Source organism: Xyrauchen texanus, chromosome 11 (genome assembly GCF_025860055.1).
Source record: "Xyrauchen texanus isolate HMW12.3.18 chromosome 11, RBS_HiC_50CHRs, whole genome shotgun sequence".
Lineage (NCBI taxonomy): Eukaryota > Metazoa > Chordata > Actinopteri > Cypriniformes > Catostomidae > Xyrauchen > Xyrauchen texanus.
The window spans coordinates 36,255,311-36,282,131 of NC_068286.1; the positions used below are offsets into that span (position 1 = coordinate 36,255,311).

A 26,821-nucleotide genomic window follows, 5' to 3' on the forward strand; every position below is an offset into this window, starting at 1 on the left:
CAAATGTTCACATACCCTGAAATTGATCCTATTCTGCCGAATAGCTGACAAGAGCCATCCCCCATTTTTGCATCGGTTCACATGTGTTCACCTTTTCCTGTGGTGCCACTTCCAAGACACAGGTTCAGGTCCTATGGGTAACAGGGAGTAACACCAGGGCTGGCCCGTCCTACATGCAAAACAAGCGCCTGCTTGGGGCCCCGACTAGGGATGGGTCGTTCATGAACTATTCATTCATTTTGATCAAATCTTTTATGTGACTCAGAAGAACGATTAGTCTCAGAGAGTGATTCGTTCATTTTGTGTTGGCCGCACATGTTCATTGCGCAACCTCCGTTGTTTGTTACGCGAAAACTGCATAAGCACTGTACAGGAAACAGTCATTATTAGTTCACCTTTCAACTCTTTTGGTCCGAGTTCTTCGTTCTTTTGTCACGTGAGAGCCGTATATGCTATAATAATCACTAAAATACAAATAACTGAAAGTTACATCAAATAAAATAACAGCAGTATATCTACAATCAGCAAGAAATAAAGCTAAGCAGTACACACTAATCTGCATAATTTATTCATAACGCAAATCATTGTTGGAAACTAGAGCGTGGCTTTTCACAGTATTATTAGACACAGATCGCACATCTTGCTGAATAATGTACAGAAACGCAGGAAATAATTGATGAAAATATTGCTTTATGGCTATTTGAATCTTTGAGGCTTATTATTGTAAATGATAGCAGAAACAGCGCTTGTCAAATCATTAGGGCTTTTCAAGTTTTCACAAGAATAATCTGCTTGAGAAGGAAGAATTCAGACACTGCCGACATAAAGATGAAAAAAAAAAAACTCAGAATGAAAATATGAGCAATTAACCTAGAAAATAACCAAATCATCCTTCCTGCAAATATCTCTGCTCTCTAAGAGGTATTTGTTTATTCTTGACATTTGTTTATGAATATATATTTTGAGGTGTTGTGTTTATAGGCCCCAATTAAAATATGTAATTTTATTTATAATAATTTCTAGATTAGTTAAAACAATATGAACTGACATGCACAAACAATAAACAATTGTATTTTTATAAATTGACATTAGCCAAGATTAATAAATGCTGGAAAATGGTATTATACATTGTTAGTTATACCTAATGCAAACTTGTTGTAAAATGTTACTGATTAATTATCATACTTGAAGTTTCCATATTAATTGAGACATTGGTTTATTTGTACTTCAAAATAAGGCGATCAAATGGTGACTTGGCACAGCATCTAAAATGCACATATTCCCTTAGCATGCATGTTCATTTTAACCTAATATTTTCATGTTAGAAAAAAAAAATGGTTCTAGGATGTTTTAAAGTTAGGACAATTTTCACACCGGGGGGCCCATTTTCATGATTTCGTCTAGGGCCCCACAAACCCACGGGCTGGCCTGTTAATCACGTTCACATACAATGGTAAACGTGATTCAGAGTTTACATTTTTGCTCTGAAATAGCAGAACTATTTGAATTCACAGTGCAATATTGTGTTTAGTCAGTGTCAGTAGTTTGCTCGGTGTTCAGTAATTTTGCCATTGTGTCAAAAGCGTGCTATGTGTTCAATAGGCTTTCCACAGTGTCAGCAGATGTGTAAAGGTGACCATTTCACAGATACAGTGCCAGTGGCCATTTTCTATAAAGTTATATGGTCTATACATAATTTATTCCTTCTATTTGTCAAATCACGTTTATTTGAGAATGAGGATGCTTTTGCAATGTGAAAATATCCAGACTGTTTCAGCGGTTTCCTAGCCTTTTTCAGAGATTATTGTAGATTAATTATTACTTTTGTTATTTTCAGTATACATTAATTGGAGGAAAGCCAAAGCATGTTAATGATGGTCTAGTTTCTAGTCTAGTTTTTGCATTTCTCTTTGAGTGACCTCTAGTGTTATTCCACAACCTGCATTCCCCGATGTGAAAGATGAGTGATCCATCAAACTAAACCTCCAAACTTATCTCTACTAATGACTGCCAATGACTCATGCAGGACATTGAAGAGGAACTGAAGAAAAATAAATAATAGGGCCAAATTCAGGGTGAAGTAAAGAGCATGAGACAGAATTCTTATTAATTTGCTTAACCATTAAATCGATTTTTTTGTTTTTTTGTTGTTGGGCTCGTGCAAGTGATTAATATGCAGTTACACACCACTTTTGAAAATGCTTATTTTTAATAGAATTATTTTTCTTTTCATTACAAATTACGTATATTATCAGCAAAACAGATTTCCGAATTTCTTAACATTTGATTTGTCCTCACTTTTATGACAGCATGCGCTTAAACTGGCATGGACTCAACAACTTTGCATGTTATCCCAGCATTATTTGAGAATGGAAGCAATAAAATCTAACCTTTCAAAAAAAAAAAAAGCATGGTCCGTGTCACAATGTGCTTTGATTTGTGACCAAGAAATAGTGTAGAATCTTCAATATATGACTTGTTCATTTTATGTCGTAATGTTTTTTGTTTTAAAATATTTAAACTTTCTAACTATTTCCAGGTTTAAATGAATCCCAGATTTTCAAGACTTTTGTATTTGAAAAATAAAACAGTTATTAAGCAGAAAGAAGAAGAGTTTAAGAAGGAAAAAAAAATCCTCTAAAACTAATATGTTAGACTGAATGTTTTGTGTGTAAGTTTGTGTCTATAGATTTGTATGGCTGTGCATAAACATTTAGGTGTATTTTGCATCATGCTGTGTGTAGTTCATATTACAGAATAGCTGATATATCAATGATTGACATGTGGTATTATTTCACATTATGTTTTTGTGAAGTTGACTAAGCCCTTGGGCAGTGGCCAGTCTCATTACCTTCACCATCCAACCACACTAATCTCAATCATTCTGATCAGTGCATTCAGCATTCCCAGTGCTGAATATCCATAGGGTAAAGAAAATTCTGTATTGGACTTTGATTTTTTTTTTCCACACGTCTGGAAAATCTTTTGCTTCATCTGTTTCATTACCAACTTTGGTTTTCTCACAGAGACTCTTGCTACTCCGTAGGGGACTAAACACAGGAAACTTCCCTGACATTGTTCTTAAAACAGTTCATTTGTAAGCTGATGTACTCTTCCAGAGCTGTATTCTTGAGGGATATCTCTAAACTGACTCTCACCAAGGTTCTGCAAGTTACTTATTTCCTAAAGGTAAAGTGTGTAACTTTTTCAATATTGAAATACTGTCTTCTAACTGGGTTTAATGTGCATTGACAACTATTTGGAAGCCATTTTTAGCTGTTCAAAAATGTCTCTGTTTGTTAGAGGGCTCCAATATGTAAACATCTGGCTCCACCAATTGCGTAAAAAAATAAAAAAAATAAAAAATAATAATATATATGTATATATATATATATATATATGTTTTTCAAATAATGAAAGATGTGGAATCGGGCGTAAGGGGCGGTAGGAGGTATTGCAAATATATTACATGCTTCACCAAAAGCTAGTTGTATTTTTTATTTGAACATTATGTAATAAATATTTGATTAACCTATATGTCCTTACCCAAACCCAAACCCTAAGCCTAGCTGTCAGTGGAGTAAATATGAATGTGAAAATTGGACTAGAACCCTTGTCTGGGGCTGCTCTTCCAATCAGTAGCATCACAGGAAAAGGTGACAACAATTGAAATGATGTGAAAACATTTGATGGCACTTATCAGTGACTCAGCAGAGTGGGGTTATTGTCAAGGTTAATTCGGAAGCAGCATGTCGATTTATCATGTAATCAAGTTAGGCTGGGAAAGCTACTCTCTTTTTATGAAAGATTACAAAGACAAAAACATTTTCTAAATAAGAGAAAGTGTACTGATGAACTGTGCACAATAATATACCATGCGTTAAGAAAGTAAGTGTCAATAGAGTCAACTTTGATTTCATCTTCGATTGTTCGCTTATATGTTAAGTATACAGTACCTATTTCTCCTTTTTTCCTATTCAGGTTTGAAACTTTGCATTTTATTTTCTCAACTTTTATTTTTGTCTGGTCATCTATTTGTTTGTGTGTGTTGGCACTCATACAACACTCGATCAGCCATCTCTCTGTCTGTCAATTACATAGCCCAAACAGAGCTGCTTTCATTTTAATCCACAAGAGGTCTAGAGTAATCACAGACACAATAGCAAAAAACACTCAGTGTCTCCCGGTAGACAATTAGTGGACTGTCAATATGTGTTGCTCATTCCAATTAATTCATAACATCTTGTTTAGCTTTTCTCGATTCACATGAGCACACAGTTCTGCTGAATAAATTCATTAAAACTTTTAACTTTTAGATGCAAAAAGAATTGCTGTTGAACTCAATCTTTATATCAGTTTCAAATCTTAAATGTTGTATATATATCCCTTGTTAGAAAAGAATAATTGGCATGCAGATGCATTATTAAGTGTTGCTTGTTAAGGCAATATCAATTCAACGATATTAAAAAGTATCCAACTTTTGCACTTAACCCATCTTGCACAGATTGTGGCACATGACATGAATGATATCTCAAATCATGTGGCTCATTCAGAATGCTGCTGCAGGTATTCACACCCAAACCATAAAATCTGACCATATTACTCCATTTCTCATGTCTTTACACTGGCTCCCAGTTACATTTATAAATTGGATATAAACCTACCATACCTCTCAGATCAATAGAATCAAGTCATTTAGTAATTCTAAGGATTTACTCAAAACAAGGTGAGACAGCGTTTAGCTAATATGCCACCCATAGCTGGAACCAGCTTCCTGAATGTGCTCCAACAGTATAGCCATAAGTCCAGACTGAAAACACATCTGTTTAGTTGTGCATTTATTCACTGAGCACTGTGCTGCACGTACTGATTACACTGTATAATTTTATTTCTGTAGTCTTTTTCTTTTATTTTTTCATTTGAATAGTTTTTACCTTTTTTATTGCTTATTGCTTTACTTATTTCTTGCTTTTGAAATTAAATGTTCTATATAAGCAAACTTGCTTTGCCTTATTGAGGAGAGATGTACTATTATTTTCCAAATCAATCAGACTCATGATTTGCCTGGCAGATGATAAACTGGACAAAAACACTTAGATTGGAAGAGAGACCTGATCAATTTCCATAGACCAGAATATCATAGAGAAATTAAGTGGGCTGTCTAGTTGCTAATGCAATACAACTCACAAGTGTTATTTACATGTGGATGCCCTGTGTGTTCGCGTCTGTGTTGTCGGTACAGGTCATATTAAATGTGTCAGTACTCACACATGCTTCTCAGCTAACATGCAACCACATACACAAGCACATCAATCCACACACACACACACACACAGTCATGTCAGAAGCCATTTAAATCAGTTTTCAGTCAGCAGGGTTTGAATTGATGTGAATTGTGTGCTGTGAATGAAAAGCATTGCTGCTCAATCATGATTCTGAATCGATTGACATAATCTGTGGTCATTACCAATTTCAATCATTATAACAACAGCTGTTATGTGCAAAAAATACAAGGATACTTGATCAAAAACCCTAATTATGATCTGTTAATTTTTTTACTCATATTTGTTCCATCCAATAATACTAAGAGAATAATATCACCACTTAAGTTACCATTTAAGTCATTTTTGAGATTTTTGAGCATTCTTGTAGACAAACTTGTAGGTTCAATCACCAAGGAACGCTTTAGCTTGAGTGTGTATACTTCAGCTTCTCTCCACAGCCAAACTGTCTCACTTTTGGTCCAAAGTCCTTGCATGGTAGAAATGCTCATATCTCCATCAGGATTTAATTACTCTGTGGGACTGAGCGATGCATCTTCTATATACGGTTATACATCATGATACTGGACTTGGCAACATATGCTGCCTCTGCCTTGCTGTGCCAGCATATCTTAATGTCAATGACAGATAGCCCCACTAAACTTTTGTGTGTAGAGGATATACAGAACATCCCTCCAAAATATAGTTGTATATTTGTCAAACACTCTTTTATCCGTACCTGAAAGAGAGAGAGAGAGAGAGAGAGAGAGAGAGAGAGAGAGAGAGAGAGGTGATGTGGAAGTAACTGAGCTCCAGGCTTTTATTCCAAACTCGTGCTAAGGGCAAATGAGGAGAGGCAGAAAGAGTAAGACTGACAGAAATATCAGATAAAGGGTAGTATAAATAAGAAAAACATGTTTTGTGCCACAATAGGTTTTGTACAGTGAATTACTGGCTTAGTAAATATAATAAATAATTAACAACAACAGATATCAATGTTTGATGGGAATTTTTGTTACTTTTGTTTAATAAACTATTTTGGTACTGGGTTGTGATGCTACATGATGTTCAATAAAATATAATATAAGTAAAATTTGGGCCCTGAAGCTAGTTGAGAACCACTGATCTGGGATATATGTATAATAATCATAATATATATAGGTTGTAGAAATGTCACTGCACTTCTACATGTTTTGCCAAACAAATACTCTAGTGGTCTTGTAATTTATGCAAAGTATTTCAGGACATTTCAAATGAGGTGGACCTGAACAGTTTACATCAACTTAATAATTGTGACAGACAATTTACATGTCATTAACATCCAATACAGAAATGTTAACAACATGTAATTTAATGTCAGGGCTGTGGTTTCATTTATGTCAGCTCTTGTGTTGACTACATTTCATAGGGTTTGTCTTTAAACTCCTATGATGCCCCAATCTAAATATTAATGGGACCATCTGTTCATAGATAATGACTCCAACAGAGAATCTGTCCAAAAGATAATGAGTCCAAATTATCATGCACACTGAAAATGACAGAGCATTTTTAACAAGGTAAGTTTACCCAAATACTGCATCATATTCAATGTCTTCCGAAGTCATATGATATGTTTCTGTGAGTAACAGATGAAATTTAAGTCATTAATCACTGATAATCTTGCCTGCCCCCAAAGCTTGTGTCTAGCCCGCATTCGTGTCCAGAATTAAAGAACTCCTAACCCAGTCTCACGACAAGTGGTAAGAAATTGCATTATTTAGCTCAAACAAGAATGTATGACTTTTAGTCCCATAGAGAAGAACCAACTAACTATTTTATTAAGTATTGTTTTCCTGAATTTAATCCCTAACCCTAACCAAAACATAGCCATAAAATCTAACCCTTTACTCAAACCCTAAACATAATTTTACAAGGAAAATCACTGTTGTGTACCAAGGAAATCTGCTTGTGTCTTAAAATTGGAAAGTTCAGTGTGCTGTGCAACAAGCTGAGCTAATCTCATCATTAAAGTCTTTTAATATATCACAGCCATGCACTCAATGTCAACTTTTACCCTGCTGATGGGTAAATATATATAATATATAACATAATATCTCACTTAAACAGACACAGTCACTGACGTGACTTGATTCATGCGTCCTTCACAAAGACAAATCTGCCCAAATCAAGCCTTGCTGAAGCACCCCCAGATCATCACCGATCCTCCACCTGGTCATTTAATGGTTAGGCGGAGACCTGGAGAGACCTTCAAGTCACAGAGTCTCGCACCCACTGTGAAATTTGGTGGAGGATCGGTGATAATCTAGGGGTGCTTCAGCAAGGCTGGAATCGGGCAGATTCATCTTTGTGAAGGATGCATAAATTAAGCCACGTACAAGGTTATCCTGGAAGAAAATTGCCTTCTTCTGCTCTGAAAATGTTCCCAAACTGTGAGGATTGATTTTTACAGCAGGACAATGCTCCATGACAAACAGTGAGGTCAGTCAGGGTGTGGATGGATGACCACCGGATCAAGACCCTGTCATGGCCAGCCCAATCTCCAGACCTGAACCCGATTGAAAATCTCTGGAATGTGATCAAGATGGATGGTCACAAGCCATCAAACAAAGCTGAGCTGCTTTCCACCAGGAATGCCATAAAGTCACCCAACAGCAATGTGAAAGACTGGTGGAGAGCATGCCAAGACACATGAAAGCTGTGATTGAAAATCAGGGTTATTCCACCAAATATTGATTTCTGAATTCTTCCTAAGTTAAAACGTATTTTGACCAGTTGTCATTTTCTGCAAATAAATGCTCTCTAAATGACAATATGTTTTTTTGGAATTTGGGAGAAATGTTGTCAGTACTTTATAGAATATTAATTTTACTCAAACACATACCTATAAATAGTAAATCCAGAGAAACTGATAATTTTGCAGTGGTCTCTTAATGTTTTCCAGAGCTGTATATATCACAGCTATATGCCCTTGTCCAATATAATATGATAAATGAATCAAAAGCAGTCTAATCTTAAAGGAATTTTTATAAATATCATGCCTAACATCTTTTACAGAATAGTATCAAAATGATTTATGATTTAGATGATTTATCGTTATGACAGCAGTTTTCAAAAGTGCATTTGTGCAGAAAATTAAAAAGACAAGATACTTCCATGTGCATCAGCTGCATTCAGTATAATTAGAACATAACCAACGTGATGGACAGACTTTATTAGAATAAACCATTTTAGAGCCACTCAGTCTGACTTGAGGGCTTTTTATGTTAGTCACAACAAACATGTGATGCTCAGTCACAAAACTTATTACAAATATTTTAAATGCTGCCTCAAATAGAGCTGTGCTGTGATGTGCCTTCACAGTGAGTCTGGTTTCTCCCAAGGTTATTTTTCTCCATTAATCAACATCTTATGGAGTTTTGTGTTCCTTGCCACAGTCTCCTTCAGCTTGCTCACTGGGGTTATTAATACAATTATTATTTAATTACTTATTTTTAAACACGATTACCAATTGTATTTTATCTAATTACACATTGATGATTCATCAACATTATAGACATTACAGTTTTACCATCTGTTAATGCCTGATCTTATGTAAAGCTGCTTTGAAACGATGTGTACAACACATAAGAAAGGCGCTATACAAATAAAATTGACTTGACTTGATTGCCACTTACTGTACGTAACAAGTATGTATATAAATGTGTAAATATTGTCAAAACATGCAGAAACCTGATTATCCCGAAAACCTGAAAATGTTGCCCTCTGAAAAATCTTATTTGCACTTCTGCATATTCAGACTTGACATGCAAGCACGAGTGGCATTTTGGTGTAATTTAAAAAACCAATGGCAACACGTCTTGACATGTTTAAATAGGTGTAATCACAAATTAGATATAGGCTAGAGCAAATGGACAACTTTTATAGTACTTTTGAGGTGCTTTTTGTTCTCTTTTAGTGTTCTACAGAAGAAAGAATTAAAGGTCTAATTTTCAGGTTAATTGTTCCTTTAATGACAAAAAGGACGTTTGTAATTAAATTTTTTCAATGGCCATGTGATTGTAAATCAATTAGACAAATTAGTCATTACAAAATCAATTTATCAATTGCTGTTTAGTTTTAAATGCTTAAAGCACAATTTTTATTGCTACAACAAGGCAATAAGACATTTACATTGTATGAACTGAGGGGGAAAACAATTATATTATGTGCTGCACATACAATTAACCTGTTAACCTTTCATTGATTACGATTTGGTAATCACGTTATACTTTTATGTGTGAATTTAACATTTTTGTCTAATTATAATTATCACATGTAGACAAAATTTAAAATGTGTCTACAGCCATCTGAGTATAAAGGTTTTTTAATATAATATGAATGCCATGATTATGTTTTTTTTAAGCAATCTTCACTGCAATTTTCACTTTTCAAGAAAGATTTTATTTTTATATTTAACATACATTCATTTTTGAACAAATGTCTTTTTTATTTTTAAGTAATTCAATATTTATATTGTTTTGTATTTATTTGTTCTATTTATATTTTTAACTTAATTTACATTTGTGTGTTTGTTTTTGTTGACGTTTAATAAAAAAATTATTTAAAAAAACTTTTTAATTTGATTGTATGTTGTATTTTGTTATTTTGTAAGAAATTCATAGTAAGTAGCACTATTCGTGGTGTAATATGGCCCTGAGCGGATACTGGTTCAGTTTTATAAAAACAAAAAAATTATTGTAAATCATCCATAACCGTCGTCATTCATCTCTCTCTGCTTCTCTGTCTCTTTATTGAAAACTCTGAACTTGTGGGTTTGGCTTGTTTGGATGGATGTTATTCAGCCGAAGCGTCAGTGACTGCTACGGTCCACCTCACCTGAACCATGTAGCGTCGCTTTCCTTCAGTGAAAAACTAGTGATTGGAAAAGAAAAAGAAGAACACGTCTTGATATTTGATGTGTTTATTCTTAATTCATATATAGCTACGGCTATAAAACATTTCTATATCAAAAACCGCTGATGGCGATGTAGCTATACGAAGGTGCACTCGGAGACGGCGAGGTGAACACACGCTGCCCTGGAACTGGTAAGTCACTCCAGTATATGTCATTATAAGTGTAATCACGCATTTATTTTTGTTTTGTTTTTTAACGATTTCTGAGATGGGTCGTTTGTGCGCCTTGTTGTTCCTTCGTTCATTTAGTGCGCTTCGTTCGTGCGCTCTGTCACGAACCATTGCGTCGCGGATGTCCGTGGACCGGAGGTTTGCCATGAAGTTTCCATTGACTCCAGGATGTGCGTGTCTCTTAATGATAATGGTGTGCCATGTACGTGTTCATCTCTTACGCGAACCTCAAATGAAGAGGCTGGAGTGTGGTGGAGCGCTGAAAAGCCGCGCGCAATGAGCTCTCAACTAGCAAAATGCATTTATTTATGAAAGTGACTTATCAAGTAGCGTCACTGAAACGCGTGCTAATAGAGACGAATATGCTTCCTTTCGCTAATGGAAACAAATCATTACGGGATCACACCATAGCGACAAAATTTGCTTTTAAATATTAAAACCCGTAGTTTGGGGATCTGTATGTGGTCACTCGTAAGTATGCTATGCATGTATTTTTTAAATAAAGGAAAAGTGGATCAGCCTGGTAAACCATTTTTAATGCATATGCATGCATGTATGAATAAATGCTGGATGATGTTATATTTTTTACATTATTTATACGTTTTTTCAATACTTAAGGCGAGAATATGAGCACTCAGTACTCATTATTAAATAATATTCCATAATTGCTCTCGAGTGCATTCTATCGTTGAATAGCTACTGTGCATATTGTGTGAATTGTTGTATAATGTTCATTCTTATTTATGTTTGCACTTTTTATGTATACAGAAATGTATATTCTATAAAAACAATTTTAATAAATTTTTCATAATTTTCTGTATTTATTGTTAAATGTGTCTGTCTGTCTGTTTATCTATATATCTACCTGTCTGTCATCCATCCATCTTTCTGTTTGGATACTTTAGGTGATGATACAGAAAGCATTCCAAAACTGTGTTTTTGGGGGTTTTAAACTTAAGAGACACTTGGTCTTTCTCCACAGTATAAGATGGCAATTTGACAAATGGAATCCCTCAGCTTAATCAATGGCTCCTCTGGGAGCAAAGACCTGGCCATTGGTGAGGATTCATCTGAGTTGTCTCCGAACAATCCCTTGCTTGAGCTGGGAGATAGCACCAAACATCTTGGTGTCCAGGTGGTTCTGATCTTTGCTTACTCAACCATCATTCTGTTGGGAGTGGTGGGGAACTCTCTGGTGATTTACGTAGTCTACAAATTTAAGACACTACGTACCGTCACCAACTTCTTCATAGCAAACCTTGCCGTGGCTGATCTGCTCGTCAACACATTGTGTCTTCCATTCACGCTGGCTTACACTCTACTGGGCGAATGGAAATTTGGACAAGTGCTTTGTTTCACACTACCTTACGCTCAAGGTCTTGCCGTCCATGTCTCTACAGTTACATTATTTGTAATCGCCCTGGATCGACACAGATGCATCGTTTATCACCTCGATACACGGATGTCGAAGGACACCTGCTTTCTGGTCATTGCCATCACCTGGGTTATAAGTGCCATTCTGGCTAGCCCACTGGCCATCTTCAGGGAGTATGAGATTGTAGATCTGTCACCAGACGAATCCATTGAAGTCTGCCGGGAAAAGTGGCCTGGGAGTAGTACAGATAGCGCTCTATACTCGTGAGTACAAGACATTCACATTTTTAGGAATGGCATGATTACAGTTTCCCCATCCCCTCAAGGGGCTACAAATGTATGCAGTGTTCAATTATCAAGAGTCATAGTCTCAAAGTTGCATTGAAAGCACTAAGGTCTTTACATGTATTATACATAGATACATATTTATGAAGATTGTAACAATTATTCTATGTACAGAGACATGATAATTATGTGAATTTTAGATCACATTTACAGTATATAAAATGTAAGTATAATCTTAGAAACCTTTTGCACAATGCTAAGACTGCAATTCAGTATTGCTGAAATATTGATAAATAGTTTGAAAGTGAATTCTTTAGATGATAGATTCAAGGTTGCTCTATGTGATTCTAATGCTAATGTGACTCATGTCATGAATTTGTCCTTTTTTTTCTTTCTTTCTTTCTTTTTTTTTTTTTTTGGACTTTGAAAGCCTTGTTTTTTTCTATAATGAAATACAACATATCAGTTACAGCAACAAAATGAGTCATAGCTAACAAAATGACTAAGATTTTAACTGTGATATTAATTGTCAGTTGAACTGATGGTGTTGATGGTTGTGTGTTTCTTCAGAATCTCCATGCTGTTGCTGCAGTATGTACTGCCCCTAGTGGTAATCTCTTTTGCATACATCCGCATCTGGATTAAACTCCGCAACCACGTAAACCCAGCTGGCCACAACGATAGACATCATCGTCGTCGCAAAACAACCAAGATGCTTGTGACCATGGTGTGTAGAATTGTTTCCAGCTTTCCTCTTTTGCAGTTGTTACCTTAAAGTGATAGTTCACCCAAAAACATTACATTGTCTTATCATTTACTCACCGTCATAGTGTTCCAAACCTGTATGGCTTTCTTTCTTCCAAAGAACACGAAAGGAGATATTTACTATTCACTTTCATTTGCATGCTTTTTTCCCTATACAATGACTGTGAATGGCAACTGAGGGGGTCATTCTGTTTAACAACTCCTTTTGTGGTGCACCAAAGTAGGATCTGTAGGATCTTACTTGTAAAATATTATTTTTATGATGTATAGTGGCATCCAAAAGTTTGTAATAATGTACAGATTTTTCTCTTATGGAAAGAAATTGGAACTTTTATTCACCAAAGTGACATTGAACTGATCATAATGTATAGTCAGGATATTAATAACTTAAACATTTTCAGAACTTCTTAGACTACTTCAGTGAGCAATGACAGCTTTACAGATCCTTGGCATTCTAGCTGTCAGTTTGTCCAGATACTTGGGTGACATTTCACCCCATGCTTCCTGTAGACTTGCCATAGATGTGGCTGTCTTGTCAGGCACTTTTCATGCACCTTACATTCTAGCTGATCCCACAAATGCTTAATGGGGTTAAAATCCATAACACTCTTTTCCAATTATCTGTTGTACTATGTCTGTAATTCTTTGTCCAGTCTAACCTTTCCTTTTGGATTTTCTGTTTCAAACGTGGCTTTTTCTTTGCAATTCTTCCCATAAGGCCTGCACCCCTGAGTCTTCTCTTTACTGTTGTACATGAAACTGGTGTTGAGCATGTAGAATTCAATGAAGCTGTCAGCTGAGGACATGTGAGGTGTCTTTTTCCCAAACTAGAGATTCTGATGTACGTATTCTCTTGTTTAGTTGTACAACTGGCCTTCCACATCTCTTTGTGTCCTTGTTAGAGCCAGTTGTCCTTTGTCTTTAAAGACTGTAGTGTACAACTTTGTATGAAATCTTCTGTTACATCAGTAATGTCCTGCCTATACTTTGTGATCAGTTGGGTGACACTTTGGTGAATTCAAGAACCAATTTCCTTTCGAAACAAAATCTATATTACACTCTATTCAAGACATTTGGTCACCAGTGTAATTTTACTTGTAATATTATTATACAGAATATACTGTACCTTCAAAAGGCTTTCACATGTTAATTTGTGTGTAACTTAACTGTTTTTTCTCTAAAACCATGTCTTTTAAAATAAAAGATGCAATCGTCTCAAGAGTATTTCAACATAAGAGGCATTTTTCTGTAACACATAGAGCTATTTTCTCTACAGTTATTTTGAAGAGGTTATACAATGTGAAAATGTTATGCCAGGTAACCTAAAAAAATGTGCTTCATATGGTAACATCTAAATTAACTGGTTTTATTTAATAATTTAAAAAAAAAAATAATAATCTGACTAAATTTACACCAACAAAAGTATTTTTTATGGGCTAGATCAATTAAAAAATACAAGTAAAAGATCATTGAGGTAACTATTAACAGGTTTCCACTTATTTTAGTGTAGTTGCTAATAATATAAAAAATATGGTAAATAATTTGACCAATATGTAGACCAGTGTTTTTACTGTTTTGCAGGTTGTGGTATTTGCGGTGAGTTGGCTGCCCTTCCACGCCTTCCAGCTCGCCATCGACATTGTCCCAGAAGTGCTGGTCATGAAGGACTTCAGGCTCCTCTACACAGTTTTCCATATTGTGGCCATGTGCTCGACCTTCGCCAACCCACTTCTTTATGGCTGGATGAACCGGAACTACCGCAGTGCTTTTGTCGCTGTCTTCCGTTGTGAGGAAAGGCTTGAAACGTTGCACACTGAGGGCCAGGGTGCCACAACGGTTCGCAACAAAACCAAAAAGGCTGTGGAAGCCCAAGATACGGTGACGCCACATCTTAATGCATCAGATGTCTGATGTAACTTCACAACAGTAGCTGTGTCTGAAACCGATGGAAGCTGGACAGTCAAGACAGTCTATAACTTAACATGCACCATTTTGGTATAAAGGTACTACCTAAAGAAAACTGGTTTGAGACAGGCTTACAATGCACCATAATGTCTGGTGTTGTAGAACAAGTTCAAATGAGCTTTAGATAAAACCAAGTAAGTATTAAATTACTTCATTGCTCATTTCTTGGTCAAAATTTTATCATAAGTTGACAAAAATAAAATTAAAATGTAATTTATGACATTTACGCTCCATCTTTCCATCAACCAAACATATGCCTCCAACCTCCAAATCACACAAACAGGATTGTAGGACATCAGACTAGTGGCTGTACTAGGATGAGATCTGTGGGGGAGCTTTTAGAACGGATTTGCCGTCATGCAAGGGCAATGTCCACCCAGCACCCCCTGAGACCGGCCATGTATCATACACTGAAAAAAGAAAAGTGTGTCTATTGAAAATACTAAGCCAGTACACTGATACTCAACTTAGATTAATACATTTGTTTGAAATAAGAATGTTGTGCAAAGTCTAAGTGAAATTTAACTCATTGATTAAAAAGTGATCATGTTGCGATGAAATGTTCAGAATTCCATCTGAAAGTTTTTGGAGGAATTTAGTGAAGGGCATATCAAAAATCTTCTAAAACCAACCAGCTGAAGGCATCTTGGTAGACATTTTAGGCAAATATTGTATTTGGATGTGGCTTGATGGATTCCTAGCAGCAAAGGCAGCCTTTTTTTTAGATTTCGTAAACAGCCAATGTGACCAAGCTAAATTCTACATTGCGACTGTAAGTGCAATAAAAGAAAAGAAAATTCTAATTTCAACATGTGACACTTTTATTCACATTTGGAAGATCTATCTTCTCCTGATCTCCAACAATGAAGAAGCTAGCTAAGATTCATGAGGTGACTGCATAGGATATATTACAAACACATCCAGTATACTGTATATGTGAAGTGACAAAATTTTCACCAACATTTCACAATCTTGCTGTGTGGACCTTGCTGAAAAGACCATCTTAGACCAGCGTGCATTTCTATGATGGTTCAAGCTTGTTTATGCTAGTTAGTGCTGGTTTGGCATTGGTCTAGTGGGTGGACCAGCATGCTGTCAGATGCTGGTCAACCAGTATTGTCTTTACGCTGACACTGGTTGACCAAGGAACTCTTGCTTTTGGGAACACCAGCAAACCAGTATACAAAACATAATTCTGGTCTTTTAAGCAGGGAATGCTTGTTCTTTTGTATAGGACCGATGGCTCTACACAGAAACGGTGTTTTTCATATGACAAATTCGTGCACCTTAGATATTGAACCTTACCACGACTCTCTAATTTTTAAACAGCCATCATGTCATGTGGACTTACAGGCAGGTCAGGATCTGAAGTGGCTCTGGGAGAGTGTTAACAGCAAATTGCCTCTTCTTTCATCTGAAAGTGATTTGCACTGAGGAATAGCATGGCGACACTCCTCCAGACTAACAACAGCTCGAAGAGAGAGAGAGGGGTTCCCAACTCTGCAGTATGAATGTTTCAACACAAAGATCTGTGATATACGCTCCGATAAACCACTATCAGCTCAGTACTTTTTGAATGAAAATAAAATGAATGTGTTTCATCTCATATACAGCACAAATAATTATTGCTGACATGCAATTAATTGATAAAGTTGGTTTGGACAAGCACTGGTTTGAAAACAACCATATTTATGGATGTGCATGGACAAATATTACATACCTAGATGTACAAGTTAATATATATATAGATATATAAAACAGTGGTGATGGAAAATGTGCTTTCTATATGTTATCTGTGCTATAAACCTGTCACTTTTGCAATCACCATGCCAGATGAATGTAATTACTGTACATGGTAAATCAATATTCTTGTGTGTAAAAAAAAAAACATGCTTTTGACATATGTGATATATATCGCATAGAGCTGAATTAATCTGCCTTTGCAAATGCCACTTGCAGAATTACAGTGTTCACACAAGGAGTAAATGTTGTCATATCAACATGAAAAACATTCCCTTATTCCCTTACATGTTCTGGTTTCATGAAAGAATTCAAAGCTGCTTAAGCAAAAGTGAGATGACTCATGGATATATGAGATTGTGGATGTCTGTCTATTTGAAATGGAAGGTATACTCTATGTCTGTCCACTGTAGCACTAGAATACACCCTTTAACCTACATAGAATGCAGGAAATGAGAATGCTATGTTTAATTAACAGTAGGCTTCTGTGTGGATCCCATTTCAATTTGGGATGTAAATTCAGAATGATTTAAAAGATATTTGACATTTATAGAAGATTAAACTGTGATGATGTTGTTGGAGTGTTTAAAGGAATGTTCTGGATTTTAAACAACTCAAGCTATATTGACACCTATAACAGAAAACCATTTGATTAAATTTGACTATTAAAAATTATGTTTAGAGTAATACACTCACAATGGAGAATGAAAAAAATAAGTAATCATCATTATTTTCAATAAGTAAAGACGATGATAATACCAAAATTCAAGTCGTTATTCACTCTCAAATTAAATCATTGATCGACTCCCTGATCAAATATGGTGATTATGGTGCAGGTTTGACGTCATGACATTTATTCACCAGGCACTCCAGAAACCAATGATGATTTGATGGCATTGACGTACTATCTGGGTCATAGATTAAATTTTTTGTTTCGCTGCTGTAAACAGGAGATGATCAATGATTTGAAGTGAGAGTGAATTCTACTGTTTGCATAAACAAAAATCCATAATGCATTAGGTAGATATGCTAATTTATCCATCTAGAACAGTAGTCCCAATGCAAAAAGGGCATTTAAACAACTTTAAAGCTGAAATACTGCACGTTTTTGTGTGGAAGAATTAATAAGTGCTTTAATGAAAATCTGAGCATTCTTTTAATAATCCCAATGGAATGCAATAGACTTCCATTGTAAGCGCCAGCCTGATCTCATGAAAATGACGCAACTGTGCCAACATTTTTGCAAAATAACATTACATGGTTCATTACACGCGTGATGGCAGTTACAAAGTAAACCTTTCCAATAGTGTCATAAAATCGAATGTGAGATGAAAGATGCAATTGCTGAAGCAAAACAACCACATAATTGTTTTAGGCAATTCTATGACACTTTTGGCTAACATATCGACTCGTACGCTCGATCTTTGCATCGCTCATGCAACGCTCTATCAGTTGAGCTACTGCACAGTTTGATTTTATTTGAACAAAGCTTGTAAATATAGTTGGTTGTACACAGTCTCATGAGAATTCATTACAAAACTACGAGGTTGCGAATTCGTACCAATTCGTACAACTTGATACATGCAAAAGCATTCAACTTGTACATCAATCAATCACATACACTTTACCAACACGGAAGTGTGGCTTTCTTCTATATTACACATCAGGCCTTTTAACATTAATATCATGGTTAATTCTGTGTAGGGTAGGTTCACACATCCTCCGTGAGTAGCGCGGTCATGTTTGGCTTTCACATTGGCTGCATCTCTTCTGAGAGGCCATACCATCATTTTTTAAGAGGGGGCCATTAATTACTATAACATATTTGGTCTTCATTAAATCGTTTGTACATGAGTAGGAGGACAACATATACACCACAATGATAAATAATTTACAGATAGACCCCAGCCCACACAGTATTGGTTGTTAATCATCTGCATTTTGTCAGAGAAAAAGATAACTGTGTTCCTGCATCATGTGTTTGCATCCAGCCTGACAGCCCATAATTTATCAAATAAGTAATATCATTCAAATAATATAATTTTTTATTTGTAAAAAAACGTGTTATGTAGACTATTGTACGACATTACGGTATACTGTAAATTAAAACATTAACTTAACATCTGCACAAATCTGCTGAAGCTACTGTATCCCACACATTTCCCTTTGCTAAATAAATCCTTCTATAAAAAAATGGTGAGGGTTGTACAGCACTTTATAATTCTCAACCTCCACAATCAGTGGAGTCTTGTCCATTGTTGTGGACATGCAAATCCAAATGAGGTAAATTGTTGTTTCTATGAAAATGGCAGTCATGTCATGTGCATTTGTTTGTGTTTATCAATTAACTTTTTTGTGATGGGTTAATAGCCCATACATCCCAATACATAAACAGGCAGAAGCAATGCTGTTTATTTATTCATTCTTTATAGTTAATATGTGTTTGTTTGTATGCAGATTGTAGTGTATTGTAGGTACGGCTTAAATCATCTAAATTTGCTTTTGGTTATTTTCTATAATTTCCAGATAATTTTTTATTTTCTACACCCAGAGGCATGTAGTGAGATTCCTGTGTGAGATTTGCGGCAAATATAGTCTCAATGGTGACTCACTCACTACCGCATCTGGGACGCGACAACTTGTGACTCTCGCTTGCGATATAAACCGTGTCATCTGTTAATATGGGTACTGAAACAAAAAGCACCACTCACGCCCCACTCACAAAAGATACACGAACCCTGCATTAGGGTTAGGGATGGGTTTTAGTTAGGGGATAATGTTATGAAAACACAGTTTTGGATTAACAAGGACACGAGGGAACCGTCTCTTATTGGTGGGTGTTCAAGTTGTACGATTAAGTATGTATGAACTCGAATTGGTACGAAGATACGTGAGATCGGGTTGGTTGGTTATGTAATGCAAACATAAAAATGTATTAGAAAAGGGCGAAAAGTATGTGCTTATGGACATTGTTTTACACAGGATTTGTGTAAAAGTGAAAAAAAGTCGTTTTAGCGCCTCTAGTGTTGAGCCACATACAAATTATTTTGCAAAACGTAGGTATAGTAATGTGATTCTCTGAAACCAGGTTGATAAATGCATTACAATGAACACATTTTTTATTTTATTTTTATAAAAATTTTTGGCTTGTTTTCACAAACAGAGGGACAAATCAAAATTATTATCTGCGGTTGTCAACAGCAATGTTCTGAATTCTTGTTTTGAACTCAGAACATTACTTAAAATGACTTGTTAAGTAATGTAGGCTAATGTTAGGGAAATTAAGTGAGTTGAAAGTTAAGTCAGAATTATTGGATAAAGCCTATTGCCTAATTATTTTAGTTGACTGTTTCTGTATTTTATGTTCAAATTGCAGCACAGGCAAACAAAGTGTACAAAATCAACAGTCCATCTTTTCTTCAGGGATCTTCTTTCACACATTAAAGATTTTTTATAATTGTTTGTCTTGTGTGCAAGAGTGTTACAAACACAGCTGCTGGTGTTGATTAGCCGGTCCTATTTATTTTTCTCTACACTGTTGATTTCTTTTTAATTATTAGATTTATGTGAGCACAAATGCATTTTAATGTATACAGATTATATAAAGATTACATAAAGTACTTCTGAATATGTACAGCATATTTGTCTAGCTGTTTGATGTCAAATGTTTTACCTGCAAACATAGTGTTTGTATTAACTACGATGGCTCAGAGGTGCACAACACAACAACATTTACAAAGCAAACAAAAGTTCACAACACAAAGAATTTAAGCCACAACACAACAAAATCAAGCTACAACTCAATGAAAGTAAGCCACAACAGAAATAAATGAAGCCACAACACTACAAAATTAAGCCGCAGCACAAATAAATTCAGCCACAACACAAATAAATTAAGCTACAACACAAAAATTAAGAAAGTACTCATTCATTTTATTTTGATTTATTTTGACACAGCAAGCCACATTTTGTTTTGTTACCGAGAGGCAACACCATTGATAGTTAATGACAAAACTTCCCAATGCACACGTCTTTGCCAAAATGAATTTCGTTAAATTAGAATCATAACATAATCAAAACATAAATCTACTTTACTCACATTAGGAATGTCTTATTGTGTCCTGTCTTGTCCTGTCCATGTAAATATCTAAACATTATTCACCAGGGGGCATATTACAGAAACATCCTAACTTTGGAATCCTAGCTTATTTGCTTTGTTACCATGGGAATTTCAGTTAGGATCTCATTTAGGACACCAGCTATAACCGAACAACATTTCCTAAGTGCATAATCTTATCTTAACTACAGTTAGGATTTGCTTCTGTAATATGAATTTGTGAAAAATCCCAACTTAACTTATCAGATATTAACCTAAGACTTAGGATGTTTTCTGTAATACGCCCCCAGGCTAACATTGCCCCCTAGTGGCCCGGAGCAGTTCTGTTTTGTTGTGGCTTAATTACTTTGTGTTATGGCTTAATTTCGTTGTGTTGTGGATTCATTTATTTGTGTTGTGGCTTTATTTTATTGTGTTGTGGCTTCATTTCTTTGCGTGGTGTCTTCATTTCATTGTGTTGTGGCTTAATTTATTTGTGTTTTGGCTTAATTTATTTGTGATGTGGCTTTATTTTATTGTGCTGTGGCTTAATTTATTTGTGTTGTGGCTTAATTTCATTGTGTTGTGGCTTAATTTATTTGTGTTTTAGCTTAATTTATTTGTGATGTGGCTTAATTTGTTTGTGTTGTGTCTTAAATGATTTGTGATGTGGCTTGATTTCATTGTGTTGTGTCTTAATTTCTTTGTCTTGTGGCTTGATTGTGATTTTAACTTTAGTTTGTTTTGTAAATTGTGTCATGTTATGCACCACTGGGCCACTGTAAAATTAGTTACAGAAAACAGATTTTCTGTAAAGCTGCTTTAAAATTATGTGTGTTGTGAAAAGTGCTATACAAATAAAAATGACTTGACTTGACTTCAGATGTCTTTACAATTCAAATAAAAAGAGGCTTGCAAATACATACATTATGTTCCAAAACCTGTCCAAATGTGCTGTTAATGTTGTGTAAGTCACTATTTAATTGATACATTTGGGATAGAGCATAGAGGATGGATGACAAAGTAAAAGTGCTTCAAAGGTTCTTTGTAAATCAATAATTAACTGGATTTAATCTTAAAATAAGCAGTTTACTAATGCAACACATACTTATGGCGACTTATGCTGCACCACATGTCACAAGAGTGATGTTTTGGTGGTGCAGGATGAAAATCTTTTTGTTTTTTTACACTGGGCATTAGATGGCAGCTCATGCAGTTATAATGTACTTGGACATGAAGCAATTCCTCTCGAAGCCCTCCTGCCTGTGATCTGCATGAAACAGAGGCCTTGCAGAGATGGAATTATTTGAGTCAGTGAAACGATAAATCCTATCTGTCACTCTGATGCACATAGGTAGTCTAACTCACACTTGTGCACTTTTTCCTTGATGTCTCTTTCCTTCTTTGCTCTTTCTATTTCAATTTCATTTTGATTTTGTCTACTCAGATTGATCAATGGGTAGGTTTCATCAGTTTTAACTCTCTCTCTTCATCTTTCTCATTTCACACAGAAACACAAGCACTCAGCAGAATGTGTTTTTTCTTTCAAATCAGTGGATTCCAAAATGCAAGTTTATATACAAATTCCATCATACCACCCTTGATTACTGCTGACTCTGTAAAAGCTGAAAAGAGAATGCTTTGATTTTTAATGAAGACTCATGGATGTATTTAAAAATGACTGAAGAATGATGAATTTAAAGATGATTGATGAATGATGAATGTAAAGAAGACCGATGAATGAACTGAATTATTACTGAAGATTAATTTCATACCTCTCCTTAACAAACGCAATAGTATTGCCATTTTTATACATCATCTTCTGAGCATCAGATGGCATAACACTATATAAAGTCAGAGATAACTCAATAAGTAAGATCTAATTCGACTAAAACACTGTATATCAAGAAATTATGGTAATATAAACTGAACTGAACTGAATAAAATATCCTGTATTACAGCATTTAAATGGAAAATGTACTTATTTACCATGTAGGATATGTTCTTGGAACAACACTTAAATCAGATTTCCTTCAGCCTAATAAGCTTTTTAATCCTTTGATGAATGAACTACTAAATTACAAAACAATCTTAAAGCTGGTGTATTAAATTTGTTCATTGTTAAAATACTTTCTCGTATCCAAGTTTAATATTCAGAGACAACTACAAGTAATCTGTAGGCTGATTTTCCCAAAAAGTGTAAACACTGTGGTTCCACAGATGGAGGCAGATGGAGGAAGTGTTTGGGACATCTGTCTCCTGCAATAGACAATAGTAAATATTCCAGAAGATGTCTACTTGGTGGATTACCACTTTCAACGGCCATGTTGAATTTATGTTGTCATAAATAAAAAATACAGTGACATAAAGAAGCCAGTTATATAGAATTATGGGTTAGGGTCAAAGTTGGATGTAACATCACACCATGATTTGGCATTCAAGATTTGTCCTTATGGGCGTAATGCACAAAAGGGTAAATTAAGCACATATGCTTTCATCTCTAAACAGCTAAATCACATGAAAACTAGAAATACTTTGCAATAGACAAATTTTCTGCCATCGCCATATGTAAAGAGGATTTCCCCATATACTGCAAAGCACAAGGTACAAAACCAAAATACAAACAAACAAAGCAGACTTTTTCCATGGAGGTTTACTTTATGTGGACAATGAACATTGTGAACCTGTTCACAGCTAAAGAGGCAGATTAATCAGATAAAATACACACACACACACACACACACACACACACATGTTTTGTTTCCATGTTTTATGGGGACTTTCCATAGACATAATGGTTTTTATACTGTACAAACTTTATATTCTATCCCCTAAACCTAACCCTACCCCTAAACCTAACCCTCACAGAAAACTTTCTGCATTTTTACATTTTCAAAAAACATAATTTAGTATGATTTATAAGCTGTTTTCCTCATGGGGACCGACAAAATGTCCCCACAAGGTCAAAAATTTCGGGTTTTACTATCCTTATGGGGACATTTGGTCCCCACAAAGTGATAAATACACACTCATACACACACACACACACACACACACACACACACACACACACACACACACATGTTGTGTTTCCATGTTTTATGGGGACTTTCCATAGACATAATGGTTTTTATACTGTACAAACTTTATATTCTATACCCTAAACCTAACCCTACCCCTAAACCTAACCCTCACAGAAAACTTTCTGCATTTTTACATTTTCAAAAAACATAATTTAGTATGATTTATAAGCTGTTTTCCTCATGGGGACCAACAAAATGTCCCCACAAGGTCAAAAAGTTCAGGTTTTACTATCCTTATGGGGACATTTGGTCCCCACAAAGTGATAAATACACGCTCACACACACACACACACACACACACACACACACACACACACACACACACACACACACACACAGACATTTGTGTATTATATCCAGGCTCTGAAGGTGATCTACAACCACTGAGGAAAGCATCTGGACTTGGCTGCTAAGGTTAATAGTTCAGCCAGCTGATAAAAATTACAATATAAACTGAAGCCAAGAATTGGCCTACTGCATAATGTGATCTACTCAAGTAGGACATGGATCAACATCAATGATGTTCTTGGAAAAAAAATTCTATTAAATGCACTCAGTAACAGAAATTCATGTTTATGCCGGGCAGAAAACCTAGTGCCATAGCATCACACAAAAACAGAAGTTCTCAGTTACTGAAGTGAGTAATGAAAAATGTATTACGTGAAAGTGTCCAACTGAGATAAAGAAAGTGCTATTTGTGTTGGTTATATTTTTTTAACATACAATTTCAAACAGCTTCATCGTTTGTTTTTGACTTTGTTGCAGTGGTTGGAATCAGCTGGCTAGCGTAAACTTTCAGTCAGAATTTGTGCTAGCTGTTCAACATCATCCTACTGCCATTTATTGGAGGGTGTGAGGCGTTGCTCCACCTTCTTTGATGCCAACGTCTTTTTCCAGTTAATTTCTTCACTCAATAGAGATCAATCAACATGAACACACTGGAGTGCAGAGTTGCCTCCTATTTATATTCCCCATCATTGCAATAGTGTTGTAAAAAAAAAAATCTAATTCATGATCTTTCTTTACCAAAAATGTATCATAAAATACAATATTATGACCACATATAGTGTGATAGCATTATCATTAGTGCCACAAATGCAGAATGACAAATTTATATGCTAATATGTATCATATTTAAATGCTCTTCTAAATGCCTCCGCCAGTGGCGTGTGCAGTACCGTAGAGTGAAGAATGAAGAACAACTTCAGCATGAGTGTATCGAAGTTAGCGGAGGCCATACCCTGTCCTTCATGGGGGGGTGGGGGGTGGGGGGGTATATGAAAGTGGCGGATACATCATGGTGGTAGGTCAGACATTTCGTGGGGAAGGAGTTTTCTACATGCACAGCAGCCGGGCAGAGAAGACTCAGCCAAGGGAGACGCGGGTCTACCAAAACAGAGAAGGTAGACCGTATCGCGGAAAATACACACAGGAGACCACTAGGGTAGCCGAGACCTGTGGAGCTTTTACCCCAGTACAGGGCCTGTTAGCACATGTACTGGATCTGACTACGGATTCCTCCACTGACTTCGTGAGTTAGAGGGCTATGAGGAAGAGCATCCAGGGTTCACAAATCGGGAACAAGCATGGGTTCACCTACCTTGGAGGGGAAAGGCGCTATGCACAAGCGATACAACCGGGCAGCTGTCTGTGTAACGAAACTTACCTGCTCATACCTGAAAGAACACAGGACGAGACCGGCTCAACCTGGAGATTGTAGAATCTTGCAAAGGTATTGAGTGTTGCCCAGCCCTGCCCTACAGATGTCTGTTAGAAAGTTGCCATTGGCCAGTGCTCACGAGGATACCACACTTCTCGTGGAGTGTGCTCGAACCCGCAAGGGGGAGGGCACGGACTGGACCTGGTATGCTAGTGCTATGGCGTCCACGATCAAGTGGGAAAGCCTCTGTTTGGAGACAGTGTTCCCTTTCCGCTGTTCACCAAAGCAGACAAAGAGCTGCTCAGAGTGTCTAAAGCTCTGTGTGCGGTCCAAGTAGATGCGCAAAGCACACACCGGACACAGCTATGATAAGGCTGGGTCTGCCTCCTCTGGGAGCATCACTTGCAGGTTCACCACCTGATCCTTAAAAGGGGTCGTGGGAACCTTGGGCACATAGCCCGGTCAGGGTCTAAGTATCACATGAGAGTTACCCAGAATGAACTCTAGGTACTCTTTGCTGACAGAGAACGCTTGCAGGTACCCGACCTTCTTGATGGAAGTGAGCGTGGTCAGGAATGCAGTCTTCAGAGAGACAGCCTTCAGCTCGACTGTCTCAAGGGGCTCGAAGGGAGCTCTCCGTAGCCCTGAGAGGACCACTGAGAGGTCCCAGGAGGGAAAGGGGTGCGGTTTAAGGGGGGTTCACCCTCCTGGCGCCTCTCAGGAACCTGATAATCAGGTCATGCTTACCGAGGGACTTACCTTGGATGTCATCATGATACGCTGCAATGGCAGATACATAAACCTTGAGATTGGAGGGGACAGCTAACCGTCTAGTCTCTCTTGCAGGAAGGAAAGCACTGATCCAACTGTGCAACTCTGGGGGTCTTCGCTATGGGAAGAACACCACCTAGTGAAGTAATGCCACTTCAGGGAGTAGAGGTGCCTTGTAGAATGAGCTCTAGCTTGAGTGATCGTGTTGACCACAGTGGGCGGTAGTTAGGACCCGTTAGGTCTGCCGCATCCCATCCAGGGACCAGACATGGAGATTCCAGATGTCTGGGTGTGGGTGCCAGAGGGTGCCCTGTTACTGAGAAAGAAGGTCCTTTCTCAGGGGATTTCGCCAGGGAGGAGCTGTCACGAGGAGTCTGAGGCCCGAGAACCAGGTCTGAGTGGGCCAGTTCGGAGCCACGAGGGTGACCTGCTCCTTGTTCTCCCTGACTTTAAACAGAAACTGTGCAAGTAAGCTCACTGGGGGGAATGCATACTTGTGTAACCCTCAGGGCCAGCTGTGTGCTAGCGCGTCTGTACCGAGGGAAGCTACCATCAGGGCATACCAGTGGGAGGATTCAAGCGAGGCAAACAGGTCTACCTGTGCCTGGTGGAATCGACTCCAAATCAGCTGGACCGCCTGGGGGTGGATTCTCCTTTGAGATGGCCCGGGATGTGAGCAGCACGCAGCAACCTGAGT

At 36.8% G+C, this 26,821-nt stretch overlaps 1 protein-coding gene across 1 annotated transcript; it reads left to right on the forward strand.

Moving 5' to 3' along the window:
• Positions 1-10,124: 10,124 nt before the first annotated feature.
• Positions 10,125-14,921, forward strand: LOC127652145 (neuropeptide Y receptor type 2-like). Its single transcript, XM_052138207.1, has 4 exons — positions 10,125-10,346; positions 11,291-12,023; positions 12,615-12,771; positions 14,391-14,921. The coding sequence occupies exons 2-4, from the start codon at positions 11,389-11,391 to the stop codon at positions 14,718-14,720; spliced, it is 1,122 nt and encodes a 373-aa protein (XP_051994167.1). The 5' UTR covers positions 10,125-10,346; positions 11,291-11,388; the 3' UTR covers positions 14,721-14,921.
• The last annotated feature ends 11,900 nt before the right edge of the window (positions 14,922-26,821 follow it).

What these genes read in the sequence shown, in the direction of transcription:
- LOC127652145 (XM_052138207.1), top strand. Translation starts at nt 11,389, where the DNA reads ATGGAATCCCTCAGCTTAATCAATGGCTCCTCTGGGAGCAAAGACCTG. An exon ending in ACAGATAGCGCTCTATACTC is followed by an intron (nt 12,024 to 12,614) that starts GTGAGTACAAGA and finishes GTGTTTCTTCAG; the next exon opens with AATCTCCATGCTGTTGCTGC. An exon ending in CCAAGATGCTTGTGACCATG is followed by an intron (nt 12,772 to 14,390) that starts GTGTGTAGAATT and finishes ACTGTTTTGCAG; the next exon opens with GTTGTGGTATTTGCGGTGAG.